At 34.2% G+C, this 23,992-nt stretch overlaps 3 protein-coding genes and 1 pseudogene across 3 annotated transcripts; 2 read left to right on the top strand and 2 right to left on the bottom strand.

Annotated features, from left to right (window-relative positions):
* Window positions 1-288: 288 nt before the first annotated feature.
* Window positions 289-3,026, top strand: LOC107623874 (serine/arginine-rich splicing factor RS31). The gene is made up of 6 exons (XM_016326269.3): window positions 289-444; window positions 587-706; window positions 1,768-1,880; window positions 2,004-2,227; window positions 2,337-2,606; window positions 2,705-3,026. Exons 2-6 carry the CDS (start codon window positions 601-603, stop codon window positions 2,733-2,735), a joined length of 744 nt encoding a protein of 247 aa, XP_016181755.1. The 5' UTR covers window positions 289-444; window positions 587-600; the 3' UTR covers window positions 2,736-3,026.
* Window positions 3,027-4,292: 1,266 nt separating this feature from the next.
* Window positions 4,293-5,062, bottom strand: LOC107623896 (calcium-binding protein KIC). The gene has a single exon (XM_088504656.1). It carries the CDS (start codon window positions 4,951-4,953, stop codon window positions 4,549-4,551), a length of 405 nt encoding a protein of 134 aa, XP_088360782.1. The 5' UTR covers window positions 4,954-5,062; the 3' UTR covers window positions 4,293-4,548.
* Window positions 5,063-14,458: 9,396 nt separating this feature from the next.
* Window positions 14,459-15,299, bottom strand: LOC148572889 (uncharacterized). The gene is made up of 2 exons (XM_088505566.1): window positions 15,167-15,299; window positions 14,459-14,856 (listed from the first exon to the last, which is right to left on the bottom strand). The coding sequence occupies exons 1-2, from the start codon at window positions 15,297-15,299 to the stop codon at window positions 14,459-14,461; spliced, it is 531 nt and encodes a 176-aa protein (XP_088361692.1).
* A 4,340-nt stretch (window positions 15,300-19,639) lies between these two features.
* Window positions 19,640-20,532, top strand: LOC148572888 (uncharacterized; annotated as a pseudogene).
* Window positions 20,533-23,992: the final 3,460 nt, after the last annotated feature.

Below are 23,992 nucleotides of genomic sequence, written 5' to 3'. Positions count from 1 at the left end.
CTGCGCCGTCATCCTCATCCATTCCCAGTGCGGCATTGACCGGCACAAAAAGGTTATCGTCATCCATGAAACCATGAAACTGTAACAATAATGATGGAGTAAGGAGGATTGAGATATACGATGAAGAAGAAAGAGTGAGGCACTGAAGTGAAGAAACCCTAATTTCTGAAAGATATATAGCGGGGCGGGTATATCCTAAACCCGATCCCGCCCGCCCCGCCCCAATCAAAACCCGCTCTTCATCGGGTCAAGTTATTATTTGCGGGTTCGGGTACTGCCATCATTGCCCGTTGGGAATTATTGGATTATTCCAAACTACGCTGAAAAAGGCGCACACCAAAAATTCCACGCTTTTCCCCATTTTCGAGTACGCCTTTTTGAGTTTTTTCTCCTCCGACCTCTTCCTCCTCCCTTCACATTTTAGGGTTTGTGAATATTGCAGAGGTGAAAATCCATGCGATGAGGGTTCTTAAGTTTCGGGATATTTGGATATTTCTCTGTTCTTTAGTTTATCTGTTTCTAGGTTTTCTTTTTTTTTTTGTTAGTTAATTGTTGGGTTGATTTTGAGTTCTTCTGTTTAACGAAGGTTAAGAGAAGAAGATGAGGCCTGTTTTTGCTGGGAATTTGGAGTATGATACACGACAATCGGAGCTGGAGCGATTGTTCTCAAAGTATGGAAGAATTGACCGCGTTGACATGAAATCTGGTAAATTTTTTTATTAATTCTGTAATGTGCTAAAAAGTTTTGCTGATTGGTTATGAATGGCTCAAGTGCACGTTTCAAATTTTCGAATGTATTAGCTCTAGTGTCTTTCAAATTGCAATTTTGTTTAGCTCAAATGCAATTTTTCTTTTATTTGTATATTTTTTAATGCGGCATTCTGAATGATCAATTTCATCGGTGGTAATTGCTTGTGTCGACTAGGGAATGTAAATGATGAAGATTTTTTAATAGTAACTTTCATTAGTGAGCTGTGAAGTGAGTTTGTCACTCACAAGAAACCCGATTTTGTAAAAATATGATTGATGTTTGATCTAAACAGGCCACTGAAACCTAAGATATTGCGACGGCGATATTTTGGATGTGGCGCCGACATATGGGTAGTTTTTGTGGCTTGAATTGCCTAGTTCGGATAACCGGTTGGAAAATATATGAAACAAATCACCAAAATTGTGCAATGTCTTTAGGGAAATCCTCTGGATTTTTAAGTGTTTGTTTTGACGCAGGAACTTTCTCTAAGGAAAAATACGTTGAGGTTCTATCTTTTGGCTCGCCAACCTCTGCAATTTTCCTTTTTGGAAGCGAACCTTCTTGCTTGCTTGCTCTCTGCATTTTCATACCTGATTATTCAACACTCACTTACCTCATCACCCAACACTTGACATCCATCAGAATGTTCATAGGGGAACCATCAATCAATCAATGAATTTATTAAGCCATGCCTAGCTTCAATGCATATAGGGGATCAATGTACTATTTCTGAATTCACTTGTGCTGTCTGAATGGAGAAGCATGCTTGGCAGTCACAATATCAGATCTGAATTTTGGATTTAAACCTTATAATTGCAACATGATTTTGTCCATCATTCCACGCCTCTCTACAGCTTCTTGTCCATCAGACCCCCACTCATATTTTCAGGTGTTGTATTCCTTTGTTCCTGACAGGAAAAATGATTTCCTGATTTGGCTGATGTACTTCTGGTGAGGGATAACATGCTTGATGCGTTTCATCGTTATTTATGTCTCTAATACTAGTTCCGTTGCAGGTTTTGCTTTTGTCTATTATGAGGATGAGCGTGATGCTGAAGAAGCAATTCGTGCACTTGACAATTTTCCGTTTGGCTATGAAAAGCGAAGGCTCTCTGTTGAATGGGCTAGGGTATGGTACTATATTTTTTTTTAGCATGTTCATTTGTATTTACTTCTTGATGAGATTGTCATTTTGTCAGACTAAAACAATGTCCTATGTAATCTGTGTTGTCTGTTTGTTTTACCATTACAGGGTGAACGTGGGCGTCATCGTGATGGCTCAAGGGCAAACCAGAAGCCCACAAAAACCCTATTTGTGATCAACTTTGACCCAATTCGTACTAGAGTTCGTGATATAGAAAAGCACTTTGAACCTTATGGGAAGGTTCTTCATGTCCGAATTCGTAGGAACTTTGCATTCGTGCAGTTTGAAACACAAGAAGATGCTACGAAAGCTCTTGAGTGTACGAATATGAGGTCAGTGTTGTGAATTGTGATATTGCGATATCTATTGGTAAGAATTTGCTGGTTTCTTGTGCTAATGCTATGTATAAATAATGAATTTCTGGTCTCATTTTGTTTGCAGTAAGATACTGGACAGGGTGGTGTCTGTGGAGTATGCACTGAGGGATGATGGTGATAGGGGTGACAATTATGACAGTCCGAGACGAGGTGGTTATGACAGATCACCGAGTCCGGCCTATCGCAGGCGGCCAAGTCCTGACTACGGTCATCCACGCAGCCCTGTGTATGATAGATATAATGGACCAGACAGGCGTAGGAGTCCCGATTACGGCAGGCAGAGGAGCCCAGATTACGGCAGGCAGAGGAGCCCAGATTATGGCAGATACCGCAGGTATAATAACCGTGCATGCTATATTGATCACTGGCCATTGCATGATTTAATTTTATTTTATAGCTTAAGCAGCTGCTTCTTATTTTTGGTATCTACAGCCGTTCACCAGTTCGAAGGTCAAGGACTTAAGCTAGGTCCCGGTCCCGGTTTTCTGTGGTAAAGAAGCAGGCGCGAGTGGCACCTTTGTTTTTTAACTTTCTGGTTGTTAGAGTAACTAATGGAATGATACATTGTGTAGTAAAGGGTACTTCCCACAGTTTTTAGTTTGATTTGGTTTGGCTTTGCAAATAGCTTTGTTGCAAGTCCATGCCAATTGTGGTTATAGGAATTATTATGAATGCATATATTTGCAGTGACATGTTATTTATCTGCTACTACAGTACTACTATTGAAAATCAATATCTTTCTACCCTCGTGCTATTATCTGAGCACCATTTACCACTGAATTTGGAACTTTCTAATTGCTTTGATTATTGGATAAGCTGCCTTTTTTCATTTCAAGTTGTTGGGTGTTACTAATTCCAGGAACTCATAAGAGATTTCATGGTTTATTTTTAGTATTTCTTAAAGTACCAAAAATGTATATGATCCTAACTATTGAAATAATTAAGATATATATTTTATCTATCATTATTAATTACAACATATAATAAAGCTTATCTATATTAAATTTTACCAAAATCGGATGAATATTAATAAATATATAATTGAAAAAATTTTATTTATGTATATTTAAAAGAATATATTACGTTCAATAATATAATATTTATTTAAATGATTAATTGATGTTTTACTTGACAATAGTTAAAACTACTAGTATTCTCTTATTAATCCAGTATTGGAAATTTCATATAGTTGTTTACCAAACTGTAAAGTGTAACATTAAATGAAATAATAAGACGCCTCTTTCTTTGGAGGATTTGGTGTGATCATGTTGATATCACATTGCCATGTGTTTGGGAACAAAATGATCTTATCCATACGTGTACATATATTGGCATCATGATCAACAAAATGGTGGGTGCTAAAATTTTGTAGCATCTGATAGTAACATCATTCTTCAATAGTTTATTTTTGGAGGTTAAAACCATCTATCAATATCATTTCTTTGACAGTTAAAGACTTAAAGCCACTAATTAATGGTCAATGGTTCTTTCCTTTTTCTCATTTCAATTATGGAAGTGCTATATCTAATGAAGCTCAATTTTAAGCACTTGAGTTAATAGCTTAAACTTGATATAACTCCATTTAATATACATTTGAGAAAAGAAACAAAAATATTATGTGTACATATTAGAATGCCTAATGAATATTAGGGAGTGGATCCTCTCCGGTGAAAAAAAACTGGATGGTGTTCAGTACTTAATCTAACCATTCATTACTTTCTCTTTCTTATTTATTTCTGGTCCCACTTATAAAATCAAATATGAAAAATCACACTGTATTTTGTCAAGTGTTAAAAAAATTGGAGAGGATTCATTTCTTGAATATTAAGCTATCAAATGATGTTAATTAGTAATAATTACTAATGTTATAAATTCTAAAAAACCCCACCAATCCTATGCTTCACAAGAGAGATTCTTTTCATTAATAACAAATAAGAGATTTCTGCAATAATTACAAATCTAACATCTTATATTTATACACAAATTAAATTGAGTTTAAATATGGATAAATAAAAAATAATTTAAACTCGTATTTTCTATTCTTATATCTTATTTTAGTATTTCACTGATACAAACTTTTAGATATTCAAATAACACTACTCAAACCAATTATAATCAGTTAAATTTGAATTAACTATGCAAATAAAAACCTCTAATTGAATACACCCTTCACTTTAATGACATAGATTAGCTTCATTAAACTTATCCAAGTAATAAAATTGTCAAGATTACATACATATATTAATATAATTAACTTACATGTTATAAATTAATCTTTAAGTTGAGAATTTCCTTAGCTCTTCTTCAATTGCTTTTTCAAGCCATGACTCAGCATCTTCCATCATGCCAGGGCTAAGCCTAACCATAAGTATACAAAACTCAGTCTCATTCAATTTTCCATCACCATCAAGATCACCTTGTCTTACCATATCCTCAGCATCCTCCATGCTCATCCCTTCCATGCCGAGGAGAGCCGCGTTCCTACGCAGGCTCTCGCTCGTGATCACGCCCTTTTCAGGGTCTGCTAGGAGTTTAAAACCCCCACAAAGTTCGGAGACGAATGTCTCCACGTCGAGTTTCTCGGCCATGACCGGAAGCAAGTCCTCGAATTGTTGTTGGTCTGATTCTTGATCCATGGTTGTAGTTCTTCTCTTAATGATGTTATTGGTGTTAGTTTCCATAGAAGAAGCTTTGGAAGGAAGAAAGTGACCTTTTTAGAAGAGTTTGAATAGTTTTTATTATAACAAGAAGGTATGAATGAATGAATGAATGAGACTTAGTTAGGAGAATTGACCCTTTTATATAGAGATGTGAAAAAACTAGAAAAGTTGTTCCCTTTTTGTAAGGATCTCTCTTATGGTAGCGTTTTTGTTAACTTGGTGGCATCAAATTAATTGGACAGCTTCTGTTATTTTATCTCAACCGTTTGTTTTTGAAGTAAATATTATTCTTCATGGTCCCACCCATTATATAGGGTTGAAATAATTAAGTTATATCCAAGTAATTTTAAGCAATTGTCTATTCTGATTGATGTTCCTATCTGTTAAGAGCTCATATTGAATTATATTATTATTATTATTATTATTATTATTATTATTATTATTATTTTTTAAAAAATAATCTAATTTTTCTCTTGCCTAAATTCTTGTTATACTTATATTTCTATAATGATTGTTTTAAGGTTAATTTTTGTCTATATATATATATATATATATATAATTCTGAAGTAGCATTGATTTTTTTTTCTTTTAAATATTATCCAAAATATATTTATTCACAAAAGGTTTAATTGTTCTGTTGGTCTCTATAATTTCGTGAAATTTTCAATTAGGTCCCTTTCCTTTTTTTTTTAAATTGGATCTCTGCTCCAAATTTTTTTTTTTCAATTAAGTCCCTGTTAGTAGTAATTGGCTTAATTTTATAGGGATCTAACTAAAAAAAATTGGTACAGGAACCTAAATAAAAAGAAAAAAAAGTGTAGGGACTCAATTAAAAAAAATTTGGTGCAAGAACTCAATTAAAAGAAAAAAAAAAGTATAGGGACCTAATTGAAAATTTTGCGAAACTATAGGGACCGGCAGAATAATTAAACCTTCACAAAAATACTACATGTATACTAAAATTCAATTACAAAATTAATTATTATATATTTATATATATGTATACATATTGATGACTTACACATTGTTTTAACTAAATAATTAAGTAGTATAATAATATCAAATTTACAATGATAGAATATTCAAATCTATAATAGATGAATAATATCAAACTTGTTTACAATAGTATAATAAAAAATTTTTTTGTAAAATATTAAATACATGTTTATATATAGTGACTAAATAGTAACTAATTTTTTGTACATATGTAATTATATTACCAACTAATTATAGTAAATGTATCACAACTAGCAAGTAATTAAGTAAAGTTTTGCAAGGATAATTTGTTAAAAATATTTTGGTGTATGTGTGTGATTTGCCTATTATTTTTAGGCCAATACTCGATTCAGATTAATAATATACACATGATACAGAAAGGGTAGACAATATATCTATAATTATATTTTATTTAAACAAATTTACATGATGAAACACATAACATATATTATTCACTCTTATTCTCTCTATTCTCTGCACACATTTATTCTGAATCAAAGTAGGCAAAAATTTTTTTGCGTGTCCACAATTTATGAGGTCTTAGGTAGTCATTAAAGCTCTCATGTAATAGATCTTCTATCTTAAGTCTTGATTTGTGTTATGCATTGATGGTACCCCCTAGTTGAAGTTTGCTTCATTAGAGAGTCCTCCATAGTCTATTATTATACCCAACCTAGAGTTATATAGGTAGCTAGGAAACCCAAAAAGGTTAGGTATTTATAGTTCCTTGTTTTCCTAAACTGTTGTCTACTAATACTAATAAGTTAGTTAAGTGATAGATAATTTGTTTTCTATTTTTAATAATTGAATTTAGTTTATCATTAGTAAAAAAATTTATATTTTTATTTAATAAATAAAAAATAAATGTATTGAAATCTTAAGTTTTTTATATTTTTTAATAATTTTTTTTTAATTTATAAATTTAACATATATCTTTAAAGTACAAGATAGATAAATCTTTAATAATTTTAACGGTTTTGTTCATTTGTGCCATAAGAACATAAGTTAAGTATATCATAAAAATTATTTTATAAAATTATTGCAAAAATTAATACCTTTATACTTTTAATGTATTGAATATATCAAAAATATTAAAAAGTTTTTATTATTATATTTTTAAGGAAGTTATCTATCATATGTTCTAGAACATATGTTAAAATTACAAAACAAAAAATTTTTTATTAAAAATATAAAAAATTTAAGTTTTTAATACATTTATTTTATATTCATTAAATGAAAATATTTAAAATTTTTTATTAGTGGTAAGATTATCATGTGTCCTTCGAACACATGTTAGATAAATTCTATTTTTAAAATGTATCCTTATGGCACAAATTGGTTAAATTCTTAAATTCAAAATTTGTAAATGTAAACATTATTTCATACTAAAAAAAAATTATATATTGTATTTTGTAAAATTGTATCGGTAATTTGACCTAATAACAAAATTTGAGATACTAATATGACTATTTGCTAAAAAAATAGTAAACACCAAACTCAATTCTTGTTAATTTTAAAATAGGACAAGACGATCCTTGTCAATAAAATGCATCCAATTCAGCTGGTGTCCATGACTATCGTGAGTCATAGTGGTTCTTCCTTCATCTCTCTTCACCAAATTTGACTGAAAAGTCATACATGGTAGTTAACGTTGTTAATGTGAACGCTGACTCTCCGTTAAGTGTCATGCTGGCTTAGGAGAATAGACAAGGATCAATCTGTCTATTTCTTGCATTTTATTAACAGAAATGATCTTATCCTATTTTAAAATAGACCGGAGTCGATTATCTATCCTTTAATTTTTACATTTTATTGCATTATTCACTTTTTTAAAATATTAAAAAAAAAGTAAAGAGTGACTCACAATGATTGACTAAATAATTGAATCCTTACATATATACGTTTCAGAATATCTAGCTTTAGATTCATATTTTTTTTTTTTTATTCTGGGCCAAAGAATTGGATTATGGTAGTATTAGTAGATATAACATAACAAAGTTAATTAGACATATATAAAATTTTACTAATAATTTAATGTGACACCTATATATATTTTGTTAAAAAATTGGCATGCCAAAAATTTTATGTTCCATAATTAGAGGGACTCCACCAACAAATGCAAATGAGATCAAAGCTGTGTTAAGCTAGCAAAGGACAGCTAAATTTGAGTAGAAAAAGATTGAGTCACATTGTCTCACATAAGACTATTGTCACCATATCAATGAACAATAATCAAGTAATAGAGAAGAATTTGAGGCTATTATTTAAGCAATACAAGATTATTGGTTTATAAAGTTGAGAGACAAGATTCTATAAGTATATGTGCATTCTTTTTTGAAGGCGGTCTTGTATTCTCTTATTTAAGACACTAAACATGATTAATTGAAGAGTTCAGGCATTTCAATTTTTAGTGGATATTATATGTTTTCCAATTTATTTATTTTTTTAATTTACGTAAAAGCAATATGAATAACAGGTCATATAAATTGAAAATATAATAGTTATGGATGAAAGACTATGGTTACAGGAGGGGACAATCCGAAATAACTTAAAAGTCTTTTTAAATAATAATATAAAAAAATATTTAGCTTTATAATTGTAATTTAGTAAATAATTTAACATCTATTTATTTTTCTAACACTAAAAAGAAAGGATTCAGTTTTTTCGGTAAAAATATAACAGAATTATCTAAATTGTGTGAGACAAACAAAATAATAGATCTTTTAGGATATATTCATATTGGTCTTTAAGAATGATTTTTCTTAGATAAATTAGTTTTATATTTTTTAACAAACTCAATTTTAAGACAGATTATATTTTAAAAAATATCATTTAGATAAATTAGTCTTCTTATATAAAGATAAAAAATTATTCAATACTAAAATTTTTAATTTAAAATATTTAAGTACCTATTATTATTGTTTAATTTACTTTATAAGTAAAAATCATCACATAAAATTATATAATTTATTTAGAATAGAGTAAACACCCAATCAGTCTTTATTTATTCTAAAATAGAATAAGGCAATTTTTGTTAATAAAATGTAAGAAAATGACAGATCGATCCTTGTCTATTCTTCCTAAGCCAGCATGACACTTAACGCAGCGTGCGTTCACATAAGCAACGTTAACTATTGCCACGTAGGTCTTTTTCGTCAAATTTAGTCACGGAATATGACAAAAAGACCGCTATGACTCACATTAGTCATGAACAAAGACCGAATTTAATGCATTTTATTGACAAGGTCGCTTTGTCCTATTTTAAAATGAGGGACTGAATTAGGTGTTTACTCAAAAAAAAAAAAATACTTATCCAGATATTTTTTATGACCCCTAAATCTAAAATATTGCGGTAGTTTTGATTCAAACTATGAAGCTAATATGTCAATAAGAGAAAAGTAGTGTTCACAAGAGAAGTTTTAGTACTTCATTGGATTTTAAGCATTATTGGGGATGCATTGGAATTTATACCAAGTCAAATACTTTATTTTTTATGGAATCTTGTACAACCAAGTCGGCATATTGTCATCTCCATGCCATTTTTTTTAAAATTAGTTTGATTTTTTATTTTCATTTTCAATGGTGTAATGAAATATGAATAATATATTTATTTATATATATCCATCAATTTGAGATAGGTTCTAGGAAGCTGCCTTTGGTGGGAACAATGGGATATTCTTGGCTAAGATGTCATCTTTAATTTAATTGTTCTTGTAACTGTTTTTGAAAGCTTGGGCTTCCATGAAGCTTCCTCTTCCTCATTCAATCTTACCAAGATTTTGATATTATTATGTACTCTATTGTCTTCTTCTCAATCATAATAATAATTTATATAATTTATATCTCATTAAAATCGGACAAAGATGGCATCCATTTCACATGGGGCCTCTCATTCAAAATCATAATATTCTTTTTCCTAAAAAAAATATATAATTTTCTTAAAATATTATTATTACCGGAAATAGTAAATCATATCGTCATCATAAACATTAATCTCTGTCTTTGGTACGTTTCATTCTGAAGATTGATTACATGCATGGTATGTAGTTTAACTTTATAGATACATATTACAATGGATGTCATAATACTTTTGAAAAAAATATATATAAGAAAATAAAAATATATATTATATTTTGTTAGACCTTTTACATTTAATTTTTAGTAGTGTGTAAGTTGGCCTTCTAATATTTCAAATCATGCAAGTCAATTTCTAATAAATGACCCAATTATTTTCATTTTCTTTCTCACTCTCTTTCTATGTTTTTTTTTTCTTTCTTTCAAAAGTTTATATCAAGGAGAAGACTCAAAGGAAATTATTTTTGTATATTGTCAATTTTAAATATTTTTTAATTAAATAAAATTAAACCATATTTAATAATTATTTTTCTTACAATAACAGTATAATACAAAACTAAACCACTTTATTAAATTTGTATTGTCTTTGTTGAATTGCAAGCAAGGGAATCCATTTCCGAGTTCCCACATAGCATAACTAGCTGAGGGTGGAAATTTTTATTCATGCAATAAATGAACAAAAATGACATTCAACTTCTTGTTGGTAATTTATGGATAACAAAAGAGAGACGATAACAAAAAATATCTGTTTCTTTTTTTCTTTGTAATTCATACTCCTAATTTCTGTAGAGTTTTCATGTATTTGGCAAATACTTTGAAATTCTGTGAAGTGTCTATTAATTTGTTTATCAATAGTAAAATTCATTTTTTCTTTGATTTGTATTATTTGTTATTCTACAAAAATATCTTCTTCTTTTTTATCAATAAAACAAAAGTTTTGATGCACATAAAATTAGTACTCACAAGAAGCTAAGAATAAATTTCGCTCTTAAAATGTCAGATATTAGATTTCGAATCCTTCTAAATATTTGTAATTGTCAAAATTATTATTTTTGTCATAAATCTCAATTGTTAAATATATGCATAACAGGAACATACCATGAAAAAAAAATGTTACAATATCGACCCATAAGAAAAACCTAATAATAATATTAGTAGTTAATAGTATAACATCCACTGACTGCTTGACGAAGACACAACAACGAAGAAACCAAGAAATAATTTATCATGCAATGTGATTACTTGAATATATAGTACAATTCAATCATGCAAAATGGACCACATATATAATATAAGCTTTTAAATTTTGGATAAATATATAGAGGCGATATTATACACATTTTTTTTTTGTGAAACATATTATTTTTGGTTTACAATAATTTTCATTTTAGTTATTCACACAGCAATAATTAAAATTAACAATTAAAAAAGTATTTATCAAGATATTCTTATAAGTAACTTATAGTGTAAATTTTTCATAGTTTATTTTGCTTAATATTGGATAGAAAGTAAAGATAGAAAATGTTTAATGAATAAGCATATAGAAATATGAGAATATAATAGGCATATATGAAATTAAACCAATTTGTTTTTAAGTGATAAAGATAAATATTATAAACTAATATTTCTAAATAATGCTTTTATATGAGAGGGAGTTATATAAATTTATATGACATGCAATAATGCTTTTATTTTTTTTTAAATATGATTAATAATGTTATGTAATTTTTTCATAACTTTAAGTACTTGTTTGGGCGCCATTATTTTGATAAAAAAAATGATATTTTTTCAATGAAAAAAGATATTTTTTATTTTTTAGCATGTTTGGCAAATTTTTAATAATAAAAGTAAAAAACAAAAAAAATAAAAATATCTTTTTTAAGAAGTTATAATTTACATCTTTTTTTAAAATATTTTTTTTATTAAAAAAATGTTTTTTATATAATAAATAAACAAAAAAATATTTTATATTATTATACCCAAATATAATTGATAGATAAATTTTTTTTTTATATAAGATATTCAAATATAAAATTACTTTTATTTTTACTTTTTTATAAGATCTTTTAAAAAAATAATTAAAAAAAAAGATGTTTTTTTTTATAAACTTACACAAACAACCTCTAAATGTGAGGATAATACTTTTGATTTGATCCGTTAACTAATTTAGTAATTTTAGTGCAGTGTCCATGGAAAGATAATTCTCAAACCAAAACAGAATTGTCATTATGATTAAGCTTTTATTTATATAATAATTATATCTTTAAGAAAGATAAGAAATGAGTGGCTAGGATGTATTTGATATTGCAATTTGGTACTTAATTGGAAGCAAAAACATGAGGAGGAAAAATGAAACAAAGGCGGTCAATTGAAGTCTTTTTAACAAAAAATTTCAGACGGATACTTTTATTAAAATTTAACCAATATTTAATTATTAAAAAATTGTATAATTTTATATTATTAAAAATATTAATAATAATTAATTAATAATTACAAATTATAAAATGTACTACTGTATTTTTAAATGTCAAAGTCTAACATAAAGTAATACACATAATCATGATTATTATTACTAGTAAGAAATTTAATTCATTATACTCCTTAGTCCTTATCAATGTATGTCTTATAATTTGGAGACATTTTCTCAAGTTTCAATGTAATGGTATCAGTGACAGCCAACAGGACATGCTTGGCTTGTTTATCAAAGATTCAAAGAAAATTTCAGAGAAGGAATATTCACTACAAGCTAATTCAATGTATATATGTATATATGATTAATTATATAATGGCATGGAGAACATGGGAGGCAGATTCAACAGAGACTCTCAAATTATTGATTTTATTTGTTTAATTATAGAAAATTCTTCTACTAATGTTAATGGTAACTTTCACATTTTGATACATTTTAATTTGACGTACTTAATTAAGGTCATGTTTGATATAACTATCTTAAGATAGAAATACAGAGAAAATAATGAGGAATACCAATTTATTTGAAAGGGAAAAAAATTTAAATAAAATTTACCCAATTTTCAGTTTATTAAAATATCAAAGATAATGAAAATATAAAAAAATAAGGTTTAATTACTCTGCAGGTCCTATAGTTTCACCGAATTTTTAATTAGGTCCCTAAACTTTTTTTCTTTTCAATTGGGTCCTTGTATCTTAATTTTTTTTTTCAATTAAGTCCCTGTTAACGTTTGACGTTCAAAAAAACGTTAGTGAGCTGTGGAATCACTTATTTACCCCTGTCTTCTTCCTATAAACATTCTCGTTGAAGTATCTGAGGTTTCTCTTCTTCTCCCTTTTCTATTTTCAGTTTTCATATTCTCCAAATTTATGGCTAATAGTCAAGGAACCTCATTCATTCTCTCTTCGGAAAGCTGTGTTTCTAGGAACTCGAACCCGAAGGAAAGAAGACACCTGTGTTTCTGTGGAGAGGCAGTAACTGTCCGCCGTTCCTCAGCCGTTTCTGACCATGGTAGGAGGTATGTTACTTGTAGGAAGATACCAAAATGCAATTTTTTTAGTGGATTGATGATTTTGATTGGATTGAGGTTGATGACGGTGCAAAGAATGGGTGGCCAAAGAAAAATGAAAGGCGGGTTTACTGTTTTTGTGGTGATACTCTGGGTCTTCAAATTTCAGGAATAACAAAGAATCCTAATAGAAGATTTATTTCTTACCCTAACAGAAGATGCAAATTTTTTGAGTGGATTGATGAAGTTTGTGCAAGAAGTAACGTGTCTGCTGCTGTTGTTGGAGTTGTTGGAACACAAAATTCTGCTAAGTTGGAAGCTGAAATGTGGAAATTGGATGCACAAGAAAGAAAGATAGAGAGGCTAAACGTGGAGATGGAGAGATTAATTGTTGAAACCAGAGAAATAGATGCTTGTGTGGGTAGATTATGTGATGAGTTGAATATTCTCCAAGAACAAGTTGGGAGGTTGGATGACAATATGAAAATTCAATGTAAAATGCAATATATGCTATTTAAGTTTTTGCTAGTCTTATTAATTGGAATGTGGTTTTGCAAGAGTTTTGAGTTATTTGTGCTATGAAATTGTAATGTAAGAGATTCTATGGCTTCAATCCAATTAAAGTTAATTATGTTTAGTTTGAATCAATTTTGCACTTTGATGTATTTTATGTGTATAACAAATGATAGTTGGGAAGCAACTTTATCAATGTGAATATTTAAATTTTCACAATTGACAACAACTTGCAGCAAGAAGTGGCCAGAAAATATGCTACATATATTTTCATTAAGTAAATGTTCCTGTAAACCATACTTACACAAAATATCATAACATAAGTAGTCATATAATATGCCACATACCTAATCCAAAATAAAGGTTTAAGAAGTGCAACAATTAAAAGTGGTCCAACCTGATTACAAAATATCAAAATAGTGGTCCTATCCACATAATAAACAATGGTCACAGAGACACAATTCATCACAAGATATACTATTTAATAGCAACCCCAACAACCCTAACTATAAATTTAAAGAGACTTCAATCATCACTTAGGTCTATATATAGACTAAGTGCCCATTTTTGCTTCCTCACTCCTAACTTCAGCCGCCCACTTCTTCGCACACTAAACACCTTTGTCTTTGGTAAAGGTTGAGAAGATGCTCTAGGTGCTTGGTGAGATTTTGCACTTGCCACAGCTAGGAGAGGCTGGGAGGCTGGGAGGCTGGCCCTTCAAGAAGTAAGGCTTGTTGTGAGGTGGTTGTGGTTGGAGCCACTGCACTGGTGGATGTGGTTGGAGCCTGAGAAGCTAAAGTTGCAAGTATAGGAGGTGGTTGAGTGGAGGTAGCAACAGAAGGTGTGGTGGGTAGCTGTTGTGAAGATGTAGGTGTGGTGGGGAGTGGTTGTGAAGATGCAGCTCTACCCCTTCCCCTGCCCCTTCCTCTTCCCCTGCCTACCCCTGTTTGCCTTATTCTCTCAAATATGCGGATATTCACACCGGATCTGTTGTCGGCAGTAGGATTAGTGTCAATAGCAGCTGCAGGATCAGCAGCAGCAGCCGGATCTTTTCCGTTGGCGACAGCAATAACACCAGGTTCTGAAATCAGGTAAACACCAGATTGCAACATGAATATTCAACTCTTTTTTCAATCAATTTATAATCCATTTACAATTTATTTATAACACAACATAATCAATTTATAATCATCTTATAGTCTATTTATAAGGCAGCATAATCTGTTTGCAATCTACATTGATAAAACAACAATTTACAACACAGCATAATATATTTTCACACACCATACGTTATACTATCACAACCTAATCCACTAAACACCTCAAATACCCTATAATTTTGAATTTAAAACAGTAAAACAACAGTTTGTAGATTCAGATTTGCATGATACCTGACACTATTAGATTGGGACAATGCCTTCTATTATGTCCATATTGGCTGCAGTTGCTACATGTAACAGATGAACCCGTCCTCCTAAGCTTTGTCTGAGAACGGTTCTCATCAGGTTCTCTAATCCTCACCATCCGTGGTCTTCCTGGCTTCACCCTAAAGATGGGAGGTATGATGGTGTTACACTCAACTTTCGGCCACATATTTTCTCCATTGATTGGAGAAACTAAGTTACCATAAGTTGCAACATAGGCTGCTGGGCTATAGAAGTTGCTGCAATAATCTTTTGGATTGTCCCCTTTCTCGAATATAGCACAACAAGCATGCGGATAGGGCATTCCACATAACCCCCAAAATCTGCAGCTATTAAACTTGCCACCATGGTGTATGTCTATGGTAAAATCCGAGTCCTCCATCACTACAGGTATTAAAAACAGAAATATAATCCATTTAAAGCAACATCATCACAGCCACAATAATCAACATTCAAGAATAAACAAAATTCATCATCCAATGCCATAGTAGCTCCATTCAATCACATAATTTGAAAAAAAGGTTCAAATTTTCATAATTTGAAACCATCAGCATACATCACACTTTCACAAATCTCCCATTGAAAGCAAAATCCATTTAATAAAAATAGAAGCAGAATCCATTTAAAGCACCACCATCACAGCAACAACAGTCAAACAATGCCATATTTTTTTTGAAAAAAAAAATAACATAAACATCAACTTTTAATACTGAAAAAAGGAGGCTTTGTTCTTTGTCACTTGCAGAAACTTTGACTGCAGGGAGATGGAGCAGAGGCTGATCGGAGGCTCGGCAAGGTGCGGCACGGTGACTCCAGGCGAGGGCCTTCACCGCGAGGGAACGAAGATGCCTTGGCCGGACAAACCGTGGAGAAGATTTCTGACAACAACAACGCAAATGGGCCCAGCGCAGAGAGAAGGCGACGGAGAGCACACCAGCAACTGTCCGTTGCAGTCGATGGCAGACACACATGCCGTCGACGGAGGCAGGAGACGAGAGAAACTTACGGTTTCTTTTTTTCTTAGGAACGAAATGCGAGGGGTTCTTTGGGTATTAGGAAAAAATTCGGATTAGTTCACCAAGTCTCTACAGCTAATTGGCAAGAATATTCTTTTTTTTATCAAGAATATTCTGTTATCTCAAACGTTACACTGACGGCAGGGACTTAATTGAAAAAAAATTAAGGTACAGGGACCCAATTGAAAAGAAAAAAAGTATAGGGACCTAATTGAAAATTCGGTGAAATTATAGGGATTTGTAGAGTAATTAAACCAAAAAATAATTCAATTTTTTTTTTGTCTTATCTTTATTGAACACAATGTCAATAATGCATATTTTATTTAAGAAAAAAAAACTTACTGATATATAATACAAGGTCAATTCTATAATATAAAAAAGTCTTTATTTGCACATAGAGAATGAAAAAGAATATTTAAATCATCCACATTAAAAAAAATCATTCTCTTCATTATTTTTTTTCCCATAGTTTGCTCAGCTTAACCTCAGAAGGGTTTAGGTTAATTTCTTCAATTTTAAAACATAACTAAGGCATAAACTAGGAGATATGGCAATGTGTTATAGATGATGTTCCTTGATTCACATCTCTATTTATATATATTAGAGTAGAGTATCGTTTTATCCCTAATGTTTAGGGTAAGTCCCAAAATTGTCTCTAACGTTTTAATCATCTTATTTAAGTTCCTAATGTTTCAAAACTGACTCAATGTTATCCTGCCATTAGGGATCCGTTAACAGAATTGACGGCGAGACAAAATTGAGACGATTTTGAAACGTTAGGGACTTAAATAGGATGAAAACGTTGGGGATAAAAATGATACATAGAAATAAATTTTAATTTTATCCTTCAATAATATCAATTTTTTACTATACATAGTATTCAATTATTTTTTAATCACATCTAAGTAAATTACACTTAATCATATTACTTTATTTTAAATAAATTAATTTTTTTATAATTTTACTCTTAAATATTTTTAGTTATCATGAAGTGTTTGTAGAATGACTAGTATATAAACTTGTAGAAAAGAAAAAAATAATATATATACAATAAAATATAAAATAATGTGGTTAAGTGTAATTTATTTAGATGTAATAAAAAAAATAATTGTATACTATGTACAGTAAAAAAATAATATTATTGAAAGATAAAATTAAATTAAAATTTATTTTTTATGTATCGTTTTTGTCCCTAACATTTTCGTCTTATTTAAGTTCCTAACGTTTCAAAAGCGTCTCAATTTTGTCCCGCCGTCAATCCTGTTAACGGATCCCTAACGGTAGGACAACATTGAGTCAATTTTGAAACGTTAGGTACTTAAATAGGACGATTGAAACGTTAAGAACAATTTTAGGACTTACTCTAAACGTTGAGAACAAAAAGCGATACTTTACTCTATATCTTAAAAGAAAAATGAATACTATATTTAGATTAGAACGTTGGTGGAAAACTGGAAACATTGCAAATGTTGAGCTCCTTAGACTACTAATTAAGTAATCAATTATATATCGGATAAAGTATTATTTTAATCCTTAGTGTTACGGTGGGTAACCGGAGATTAATGGGCTGGACGGTATTGGTTGGCCCAGACGTACGAAGGAGGAGGCTTTCAGGTGGGTCTGCAACTCGGTGCACTCCGTCCGACCTGTACGCGTGAAAGAATGGGGGGTGGTACCTGCAAAGACACTCCGATGCCTAAGTCAGCAAGGGTGTTAGCAGATCTAGAGAGTATTGGAACTTAGAGATACCTGAAGGGTGTCAGTGTATTTATAGTGGTGATCCAATAACCACCGTTGGAGTAGTGCCACTTTTCTAGGGTGTTAACCGTCCCTTTATCTTAGGGAAGTTAAGATATGGCTCGTGGAAGTGGTTAGAGAGATTCTAGGGGCAGTTACTCATTCAAATGAGTGCTTATCTGCCAGCTAACCCTCGTTCCCGACTTCCTTAGAGCAAGTCGAGACGAGTACCGACTTTGTAGTGGCTGATCTGGTGAAAGGTGAGGTCAACCCTTTAGGTTGGGCCTTTTTACTTGGACCCTGGGCCTTAATCGTTGGGCCAGGATATGAACAGTGCCCCTACTCGAGCCCAATTTCTCTTTAGGATTTGGGTTCGAGTATACTACTCGGGGTTGTGATCGACGTGATGTTTCGAAACCGACGTGACTTTTGTGACCTTTTGGTTCTGACAGTTACGTCTAATCAAGCGTCGTATCCGTTAGGGATGTGCGTAGGGATTGATGGTCTTGGTAACGGTGCATTTTCATTAATGACTGCTCCGTTTTTACCATTGTGCCCCTAACGTACTTATAAATACTTTCCCTCTCTTTCATTGTTTCGTTTCTGCGATTTTTCAAATTTCTCCTTCATTCGTTCGTGCTGCATTTTTGCATTTTCGAAGGCTTTCGTTTTCTCCAACCCTCATTTTCGGATAAAGGTTAGTTCTTTTTGTAACATGCTTTTTTATTTGCGTGCCTTCATTTTGTAGATAGGTTGGTTTGTAGACTTCAGTTCCGTACTTCCTCCTTTAGAGACCGTGTTTTTTATTTTCCCTTTTCTTTTTCCCTTGTAGGTTTTTGCTACCTTTTTAAAAAAAAGAAATGGCTTCCGTAGATATCCTTTCTCAATGGGTTGATGTCACGGTCCTAGGGGAGGAACCCTCGGTCGATACTGAGTTTATCACCAACTTTCGCACTCACAACAGAATTTGTACTTCTGAGGATGACGAGCCGAAGTACGAATTGGTAGTCCCGGGTCCTGAAGACCGGGTTTGCTTTGGGAGAGTCAATGAGGCGGCCCCTCATTTTTTCTTTATGTATGAGTGCATGATCACCCGTTTGAGTATTTTCCTTCCTTTTTCAAACTTTGAGATATCTGTTTTGCATCACTGCCGAGTTGCCCCTACCCAACTTCACCCCAATTCTTGGGGTTTTTTGAAAATTTACCAATTTATTAGCCAGGCTTTGGAGTTTCCGACTTCTTTGAAGATTTTTTTCTATCTCTTCCACATGACCAAACCCTTCAGTGGGCTAAACAATAAGCAACAATGAGTGTCTTTCCGAGCCATACAGGGTCGGAGAGTTTTTACCCTTTTTGATGAATCCTTCCATGACTTTAAAAATTATTTTTTCAAAGTTCAAGCCGTAGAGGGTCACCATCCCTTTTTTCTGGATGATAATTCTTCTCCCCAATTTCCTTTATACTGGCTGGAGGCCTCCCCCTGCGAGAAATATGGTCTGGATGACCTGGATGAGGTAGAGGCAGCCATTGTGGGGTTCCTCCGAGAAGTGTGGGGGAGGGCCCCATACTTGGAAAGTAAAAAGTTTCTCCAGGGGTCTCCGACCTTTGTCCAGGCACAGCTAGGTAGCTTTTATTTGTTTGTTAGATTTCCGACTTGTTTGATCTATCTGTTATTGTCCTTTCAGAGATGGCAAAGGCAAATGCTCAGGAGTCTTACCAAAGGGTCCAGGAGGCTAAAGCAAGATCTCGTGCCAGGACTGGTGGCGCCAGGGCGGTTATCTCTCCTCCTCCTCCTCCTCGGAATGTTGGGACTCCCTCTCAGCCCATTGTAATTTCTTCTTCAACTTTCTCTCAGCCGCCCCCCTCTGCTCGACCTTCTCCTGAGCCAGAGAATAAGAAGCGCAAGACCTTAGAGTCTGGCTCTTCTGGTGAGGTGAAGGCGGATGCTCTTGCATTCGTCCGAAAGAACATCTATCCCAATGTTCGTATAAGCATGGATGATGTTTCTGTTCGGTGCCACCTTACCACTCTGGTTGAGGAGAGCCTTAAGGCGGCGGGGGTTTGTGGCAAACTCTTAGATATTTTCGAGAAGGCTCCTCTCAGCTCTTTAGGGATGACCTCGAGGGTCGAAGAGCTGGAAGGAAGGCTTCTCATATATCAGGAGCATGAGGGGAAGTTGAAGGAGGAAGTCGCCAAGCTGAGGGAGGAGAGAGATAACCTCCTGGAGAGGGAGAGGAAGTTGCAAGCCCAATGCAACATGGAGGTCGGTTTGAGGAAGACAGCACAGGATAGCTATCAAAGTTTGTTTAATGATCTTGTGTCTGTGAAAAATGATCTGCTGAATTCTCGGAAGGCATACGCCGAGTTGGAGGACTCTATTGCTGATGGCGCTGAGGAGGCTTGGATGATCTTTAAGGAGCAGGTCGGAGTCATTGCTCCTGACTTGGACCTCTCCCCTTTAGATCCTGATAAGGTTGTCATCGATGGTGCCATTGTGGATCCCCCTGTCCCCGAGATTATTTCCGAGTCAGATTTGAAGACTCGGGGGCAAAGGATTATAGAGTCTCCTCCTCGCCCTAAGGATGCCCCGAGTTCCTCCACAGTTCCTCCGACTTCCTCTTCATTTCCTATGGATGGCTCTCTTCCCGGCCCTGGTGGTGTTCCTCCTGGCTCTGGTGATGGTGATCCGTCTACTCTCCTTCCTAAAAAATAATTTTGTTGGCTATATGGGGGCCCGGCCTGTGGGTCTCCCCTTTTTTAAACTCTTTCTTTGTTTGTGTTGGTGGTGATTGAACAATTTCTTTTGGCCTTTTAAGGCCGTAAACAAAATATTTATAAGTACCCTTTTTTGGATAAGGGTTTTGAGTTTCGGAAAATACCTTTTTTTGACTAAGGGTCTAAGTTACCTTATGAGTGCATGCTTCTCTGATTTCGAACTTCCCTTTGATCTTTTCTGGAAAAACCTTTTCTTTGGCTTTGTCTGCCTTTCTGAACCTTTTTATTTTAAGGATCTTTAGGGCAGCCTTTTAATCTTTTCTTAGGTTTTTTCCTATCTCTTTTTGGTTATTCCAAGTACTCAATTTCGTTTTATTGAGTTTTTATGACTTAGGCTACTTTCGTGATTCATTTTTGCTTTACTCGGTTTTCCATTCCAACTTTATGAGTCGGGATGTTTCCGTGTTTATCATGATCACCTTATGTAACCTCTTTACATCGACTTGTACCTCGTCGTTTTATCCTGACGACCATCTAGGTCGGTTCATGGGATTTTCACGTTTTGTCGAGCTTAAGTCGGCGCGTTTCGTCGAAAGAAAATACAAAAAAGGAATTTGCAAGAGATATATATGAAAAAAGATCTTTTATTAATTGGGGAGGTACCTTATTACTACTAAGGGTTTTTGACAATCTATTTCCCTTAGTCTCTACTATGATGCCTCGTTAAAAACCCTTCTCCAGAAAAAACCCTTTGGTTTTGGGAAAAAATCATGAAGTTGGGAAAAGAGTACATCGGGGAGTAGAGTTCGCTTTTAGCTATAGTACCTTTTCATATTACAAGCATGCCACGACCTTGGTAACTCGGTGCCGTCCAAGTCGGTTACTTTATAATAGCCCTTTCCTAAGACCTCATTGATTTTGTATGGTCCTTTCCAGTTTGCAGCGAGCTTTCCTTCTCCTGATTTGTTGACTCCAATGTCGTTTCTGATCAAGACTAAGTCACTTGGGGTGAATGCTCTTCGAATGACTTTTTTGTTGTATCTTGTAGTCATCCTTTGTTTCAACGCTGCTTCTCTTATCTGGGCTTCTTCTCGGATCTCGGGAAGCAAGTCGAGCTCCTCTTTGTGCCCCTGTATATTTCCGATCTCGTCATGGAGAATCACTCTTGGGCTTTGTTCGTTGACTTCTATTGGGGTCATGGCTTCTACGCCATAGACTAGTCGGAAGGGTGTTTCTCCAGTGGCAGATTGGGGGGTTGTCCTGTAAGCCCATAGCACTTGTGGGAGCTCTTCGGCCCAGGCTCCTTTTGCATCTTGTAATCTTTTCTTTAGCCCTGTCAGTATGACTTTGTTGGCTGCCTCGGCTTGCCCATTGGCTTGCGGGTGTTCCACCGAGGTGAACTGGTGTTTGATCTTCATACTGGCTACTAGACTTCTAAAGGTAGAGTCGGTGAATTGGGTTCCATTATCTGTAGTAATGGAATGAGGTATCCCATACCTTGTGATGATATTTTTGTAGAGGAACCTCCGACTTCTTTGTGCGGTGATGGTGGCCAATGGTTCTGCCTCTATCCACTTTGTGAAATAATCTATTCCCACAATCAGGTATCTGACTTGTCCTGGCGCTTGGGGAAAGGGTCCTAGCAAATCCATTCCCCATTTTGCAAAAGGCCATGGAGAAGTAATACTGATGAGCTCCTCCGGGGGAGCTACATGGAAATTTGCATGCATCTGGCATGGTTGGCACTTTTTCACAAATTCTGTGGCATCTTTCTGCAAGGTCGGCCAGTAGAATCCAGCTCGGATCACTTTCCTGGCTAGTGACTTTGCTCCGAGATGATTTCCGCAAATCCCACTGTGGACTTCTTCCAACACTTCGATGGTTTTTGAAGTCGGTACACATTTTACTAATGGTGTTGATATCCCCCTTCTATAGAGGATATTTCTCACCAAAGTGTAATGTTGTGCTTCCCTTCGGATCTTCTTAGCCTCTTTCTCCTCCTTGGGGAGGATGTCGAATTTCATGTATTCGATCAAGGGGTTCATCCAACCAAGGCTTAATCCGACTATCTCAAGGACCTCTTGTTTGTCTTCTACTTTTACCACGGAGGGTTTTTGGAGAGTTTCTTGGATCAGGCTTCTGTTATTCCCTCCTGGCTTGGTACTTGCCAACTTGGATAGGGCGTTTGCTCTGCTATTTAGATCCCGAGTTATGTGTTTGACCTCGGTTTCTGCAAAGCGCCCAAGATGTTCCAGAGTTTTTTCCAAGTATCTTTTCATATTTGGGTCCTTTGCCTGATACTCTCCACTTATCTGGGAGGTTATTACTTGCGAATCGCTGTATATCATCACTTTTGTAGCACCGACTTCTTCCGCCAGCTTCAATCCAGCAATCAAGGCTTCATACTCCGCCTAATTATTTGAAGCTGAGAATTCAAATTTGAGGGAAACCTCTATTTGGGTCCCTCTTTCGTCCACCAATATTATGCCTACACCGCTTCCTGTTTTGTTTGAGGATCCATCTACATAAAGTTCCCATGTAGTTGGTTTTTCCTCTTGGTCTCCCGCGTATTCCGCAATGAAGTCGGTGAGGCACTGGGCTTTGATCGCCGTCCGAGTTTCATACTTCAAGTCAAACTCGGAGAGTTCTATTGCCCACTGAACCATTCTCCCTGCAACATCCGTCTTTTGGAGGATTTGCTTCATGGGTTGGTTCGTGCGAACTCTTATTGTGTGAGCTTGAAAGTAAGGCCGTAGCCTTCGTGAGGCTACTACTAAGGAGTAGGCAAACTTCTCTAGTTTGTGGTACCTTAGCTCAGGGCTTTGTAAAACTTTACTGATGAAATATACTGGGTGCTGTCCGACCTCGTCTTCTCTTATCAGGGCCGACGAGACGGCCTTGTCTGCTACAGATAAGGATAGGACGAGGTCTTCCCCAGCTATGGGTCGGGTCAGAATAGGAGGTTGGCTCAAGAATCTTTTGAACTCTTGGAACGCCTCCTCGCATTCCGGAGTCCATTCGAATTGACATCCCTTTCTCAATAAGGAGAACAGTGGAAGGGATTTTAGTGCTGATCCTGCCAAGAATCTGGAGAGGGCTGCAAGTCGGCCGTTCAGTTGCTGGACCTCTCTTAAACAGGTCGGGCTTTTCATCTCTAGGATAGCTCTACACTTGTCGGGATTAGCTTCAATCCCTCTTTGTGTTAGCATAAACCCTAGGAATTTTCCTGCCTCTACTGCGAAGGCACACTTTGAGGGATTTAGTCTCATCCCGTGTAACCTTATGGTGTCGAAGACTTGTGAGAAGTCTGCCAAGAGATTGACTT

The sequence above is a fragment of the Arachis ipaensis genome, chromosome B2 (assembly GCF_059453495.1).
Source record: "Arachis ipaensis isolate K30076 ecotype BB chromosome B2, ASM5945349v1, whole genome shotgun sequence".
Taxonomy (NCBI): domain Eukaryota; kingdom Viridiplantae; phylum Streptophyta; class Magnoliopsida; order Fabales; family Fabaceae; genus Arachis; species Arachis ipaensis.
This window is presented reverse-complemented; position numbering and strand designations above follow the sequence as displayed.

Bases quoted from the DNA above. Each gene is read 5' to 3' on its own strand.
- LOC107623874 (XM_016326269.3), top strand. From the start codon at position 601: ATGAGGCCTGTTTTTGCTGGGAATTTGGAGTATGATACACGACAATCG. The intron at 2,228-2,336 runs GTCAGTGTTGTG...TTTTGTTTGCAG, and splicing joins CTTGAGTGTACGAATATGAG to TAAGATACTGGACAGGGTGG. The intron at 2,607-2,704 runs GTATAATAACCG...TGGTATCTACAG, and splicing joins GATTATGGCAGATACCGCAG to CCGTTCACCAGTTCGAAGGT.
- LOC107623896 (XM_088504656.1), bottom strand. From the start codon at position 4,953: ATGGAAACTAACACCAATAACATCATTAAGAGAAGAACTACAACCATG.
- LOC148572889 (XM_088505566.1), bottom strand. From the start codon at position 15,299: ATGGTGAGGATTAGAGAACCTGATGAGAACCGTTCTCAGACAAAGCTT. The intron at 14,857-15,166 runs GTATCATGCAAA...ACCTGATTTCAG, and splicing joins TCCCAATCTAATAGTGTCAG to AACCTGGTGTTATTGCTGTC.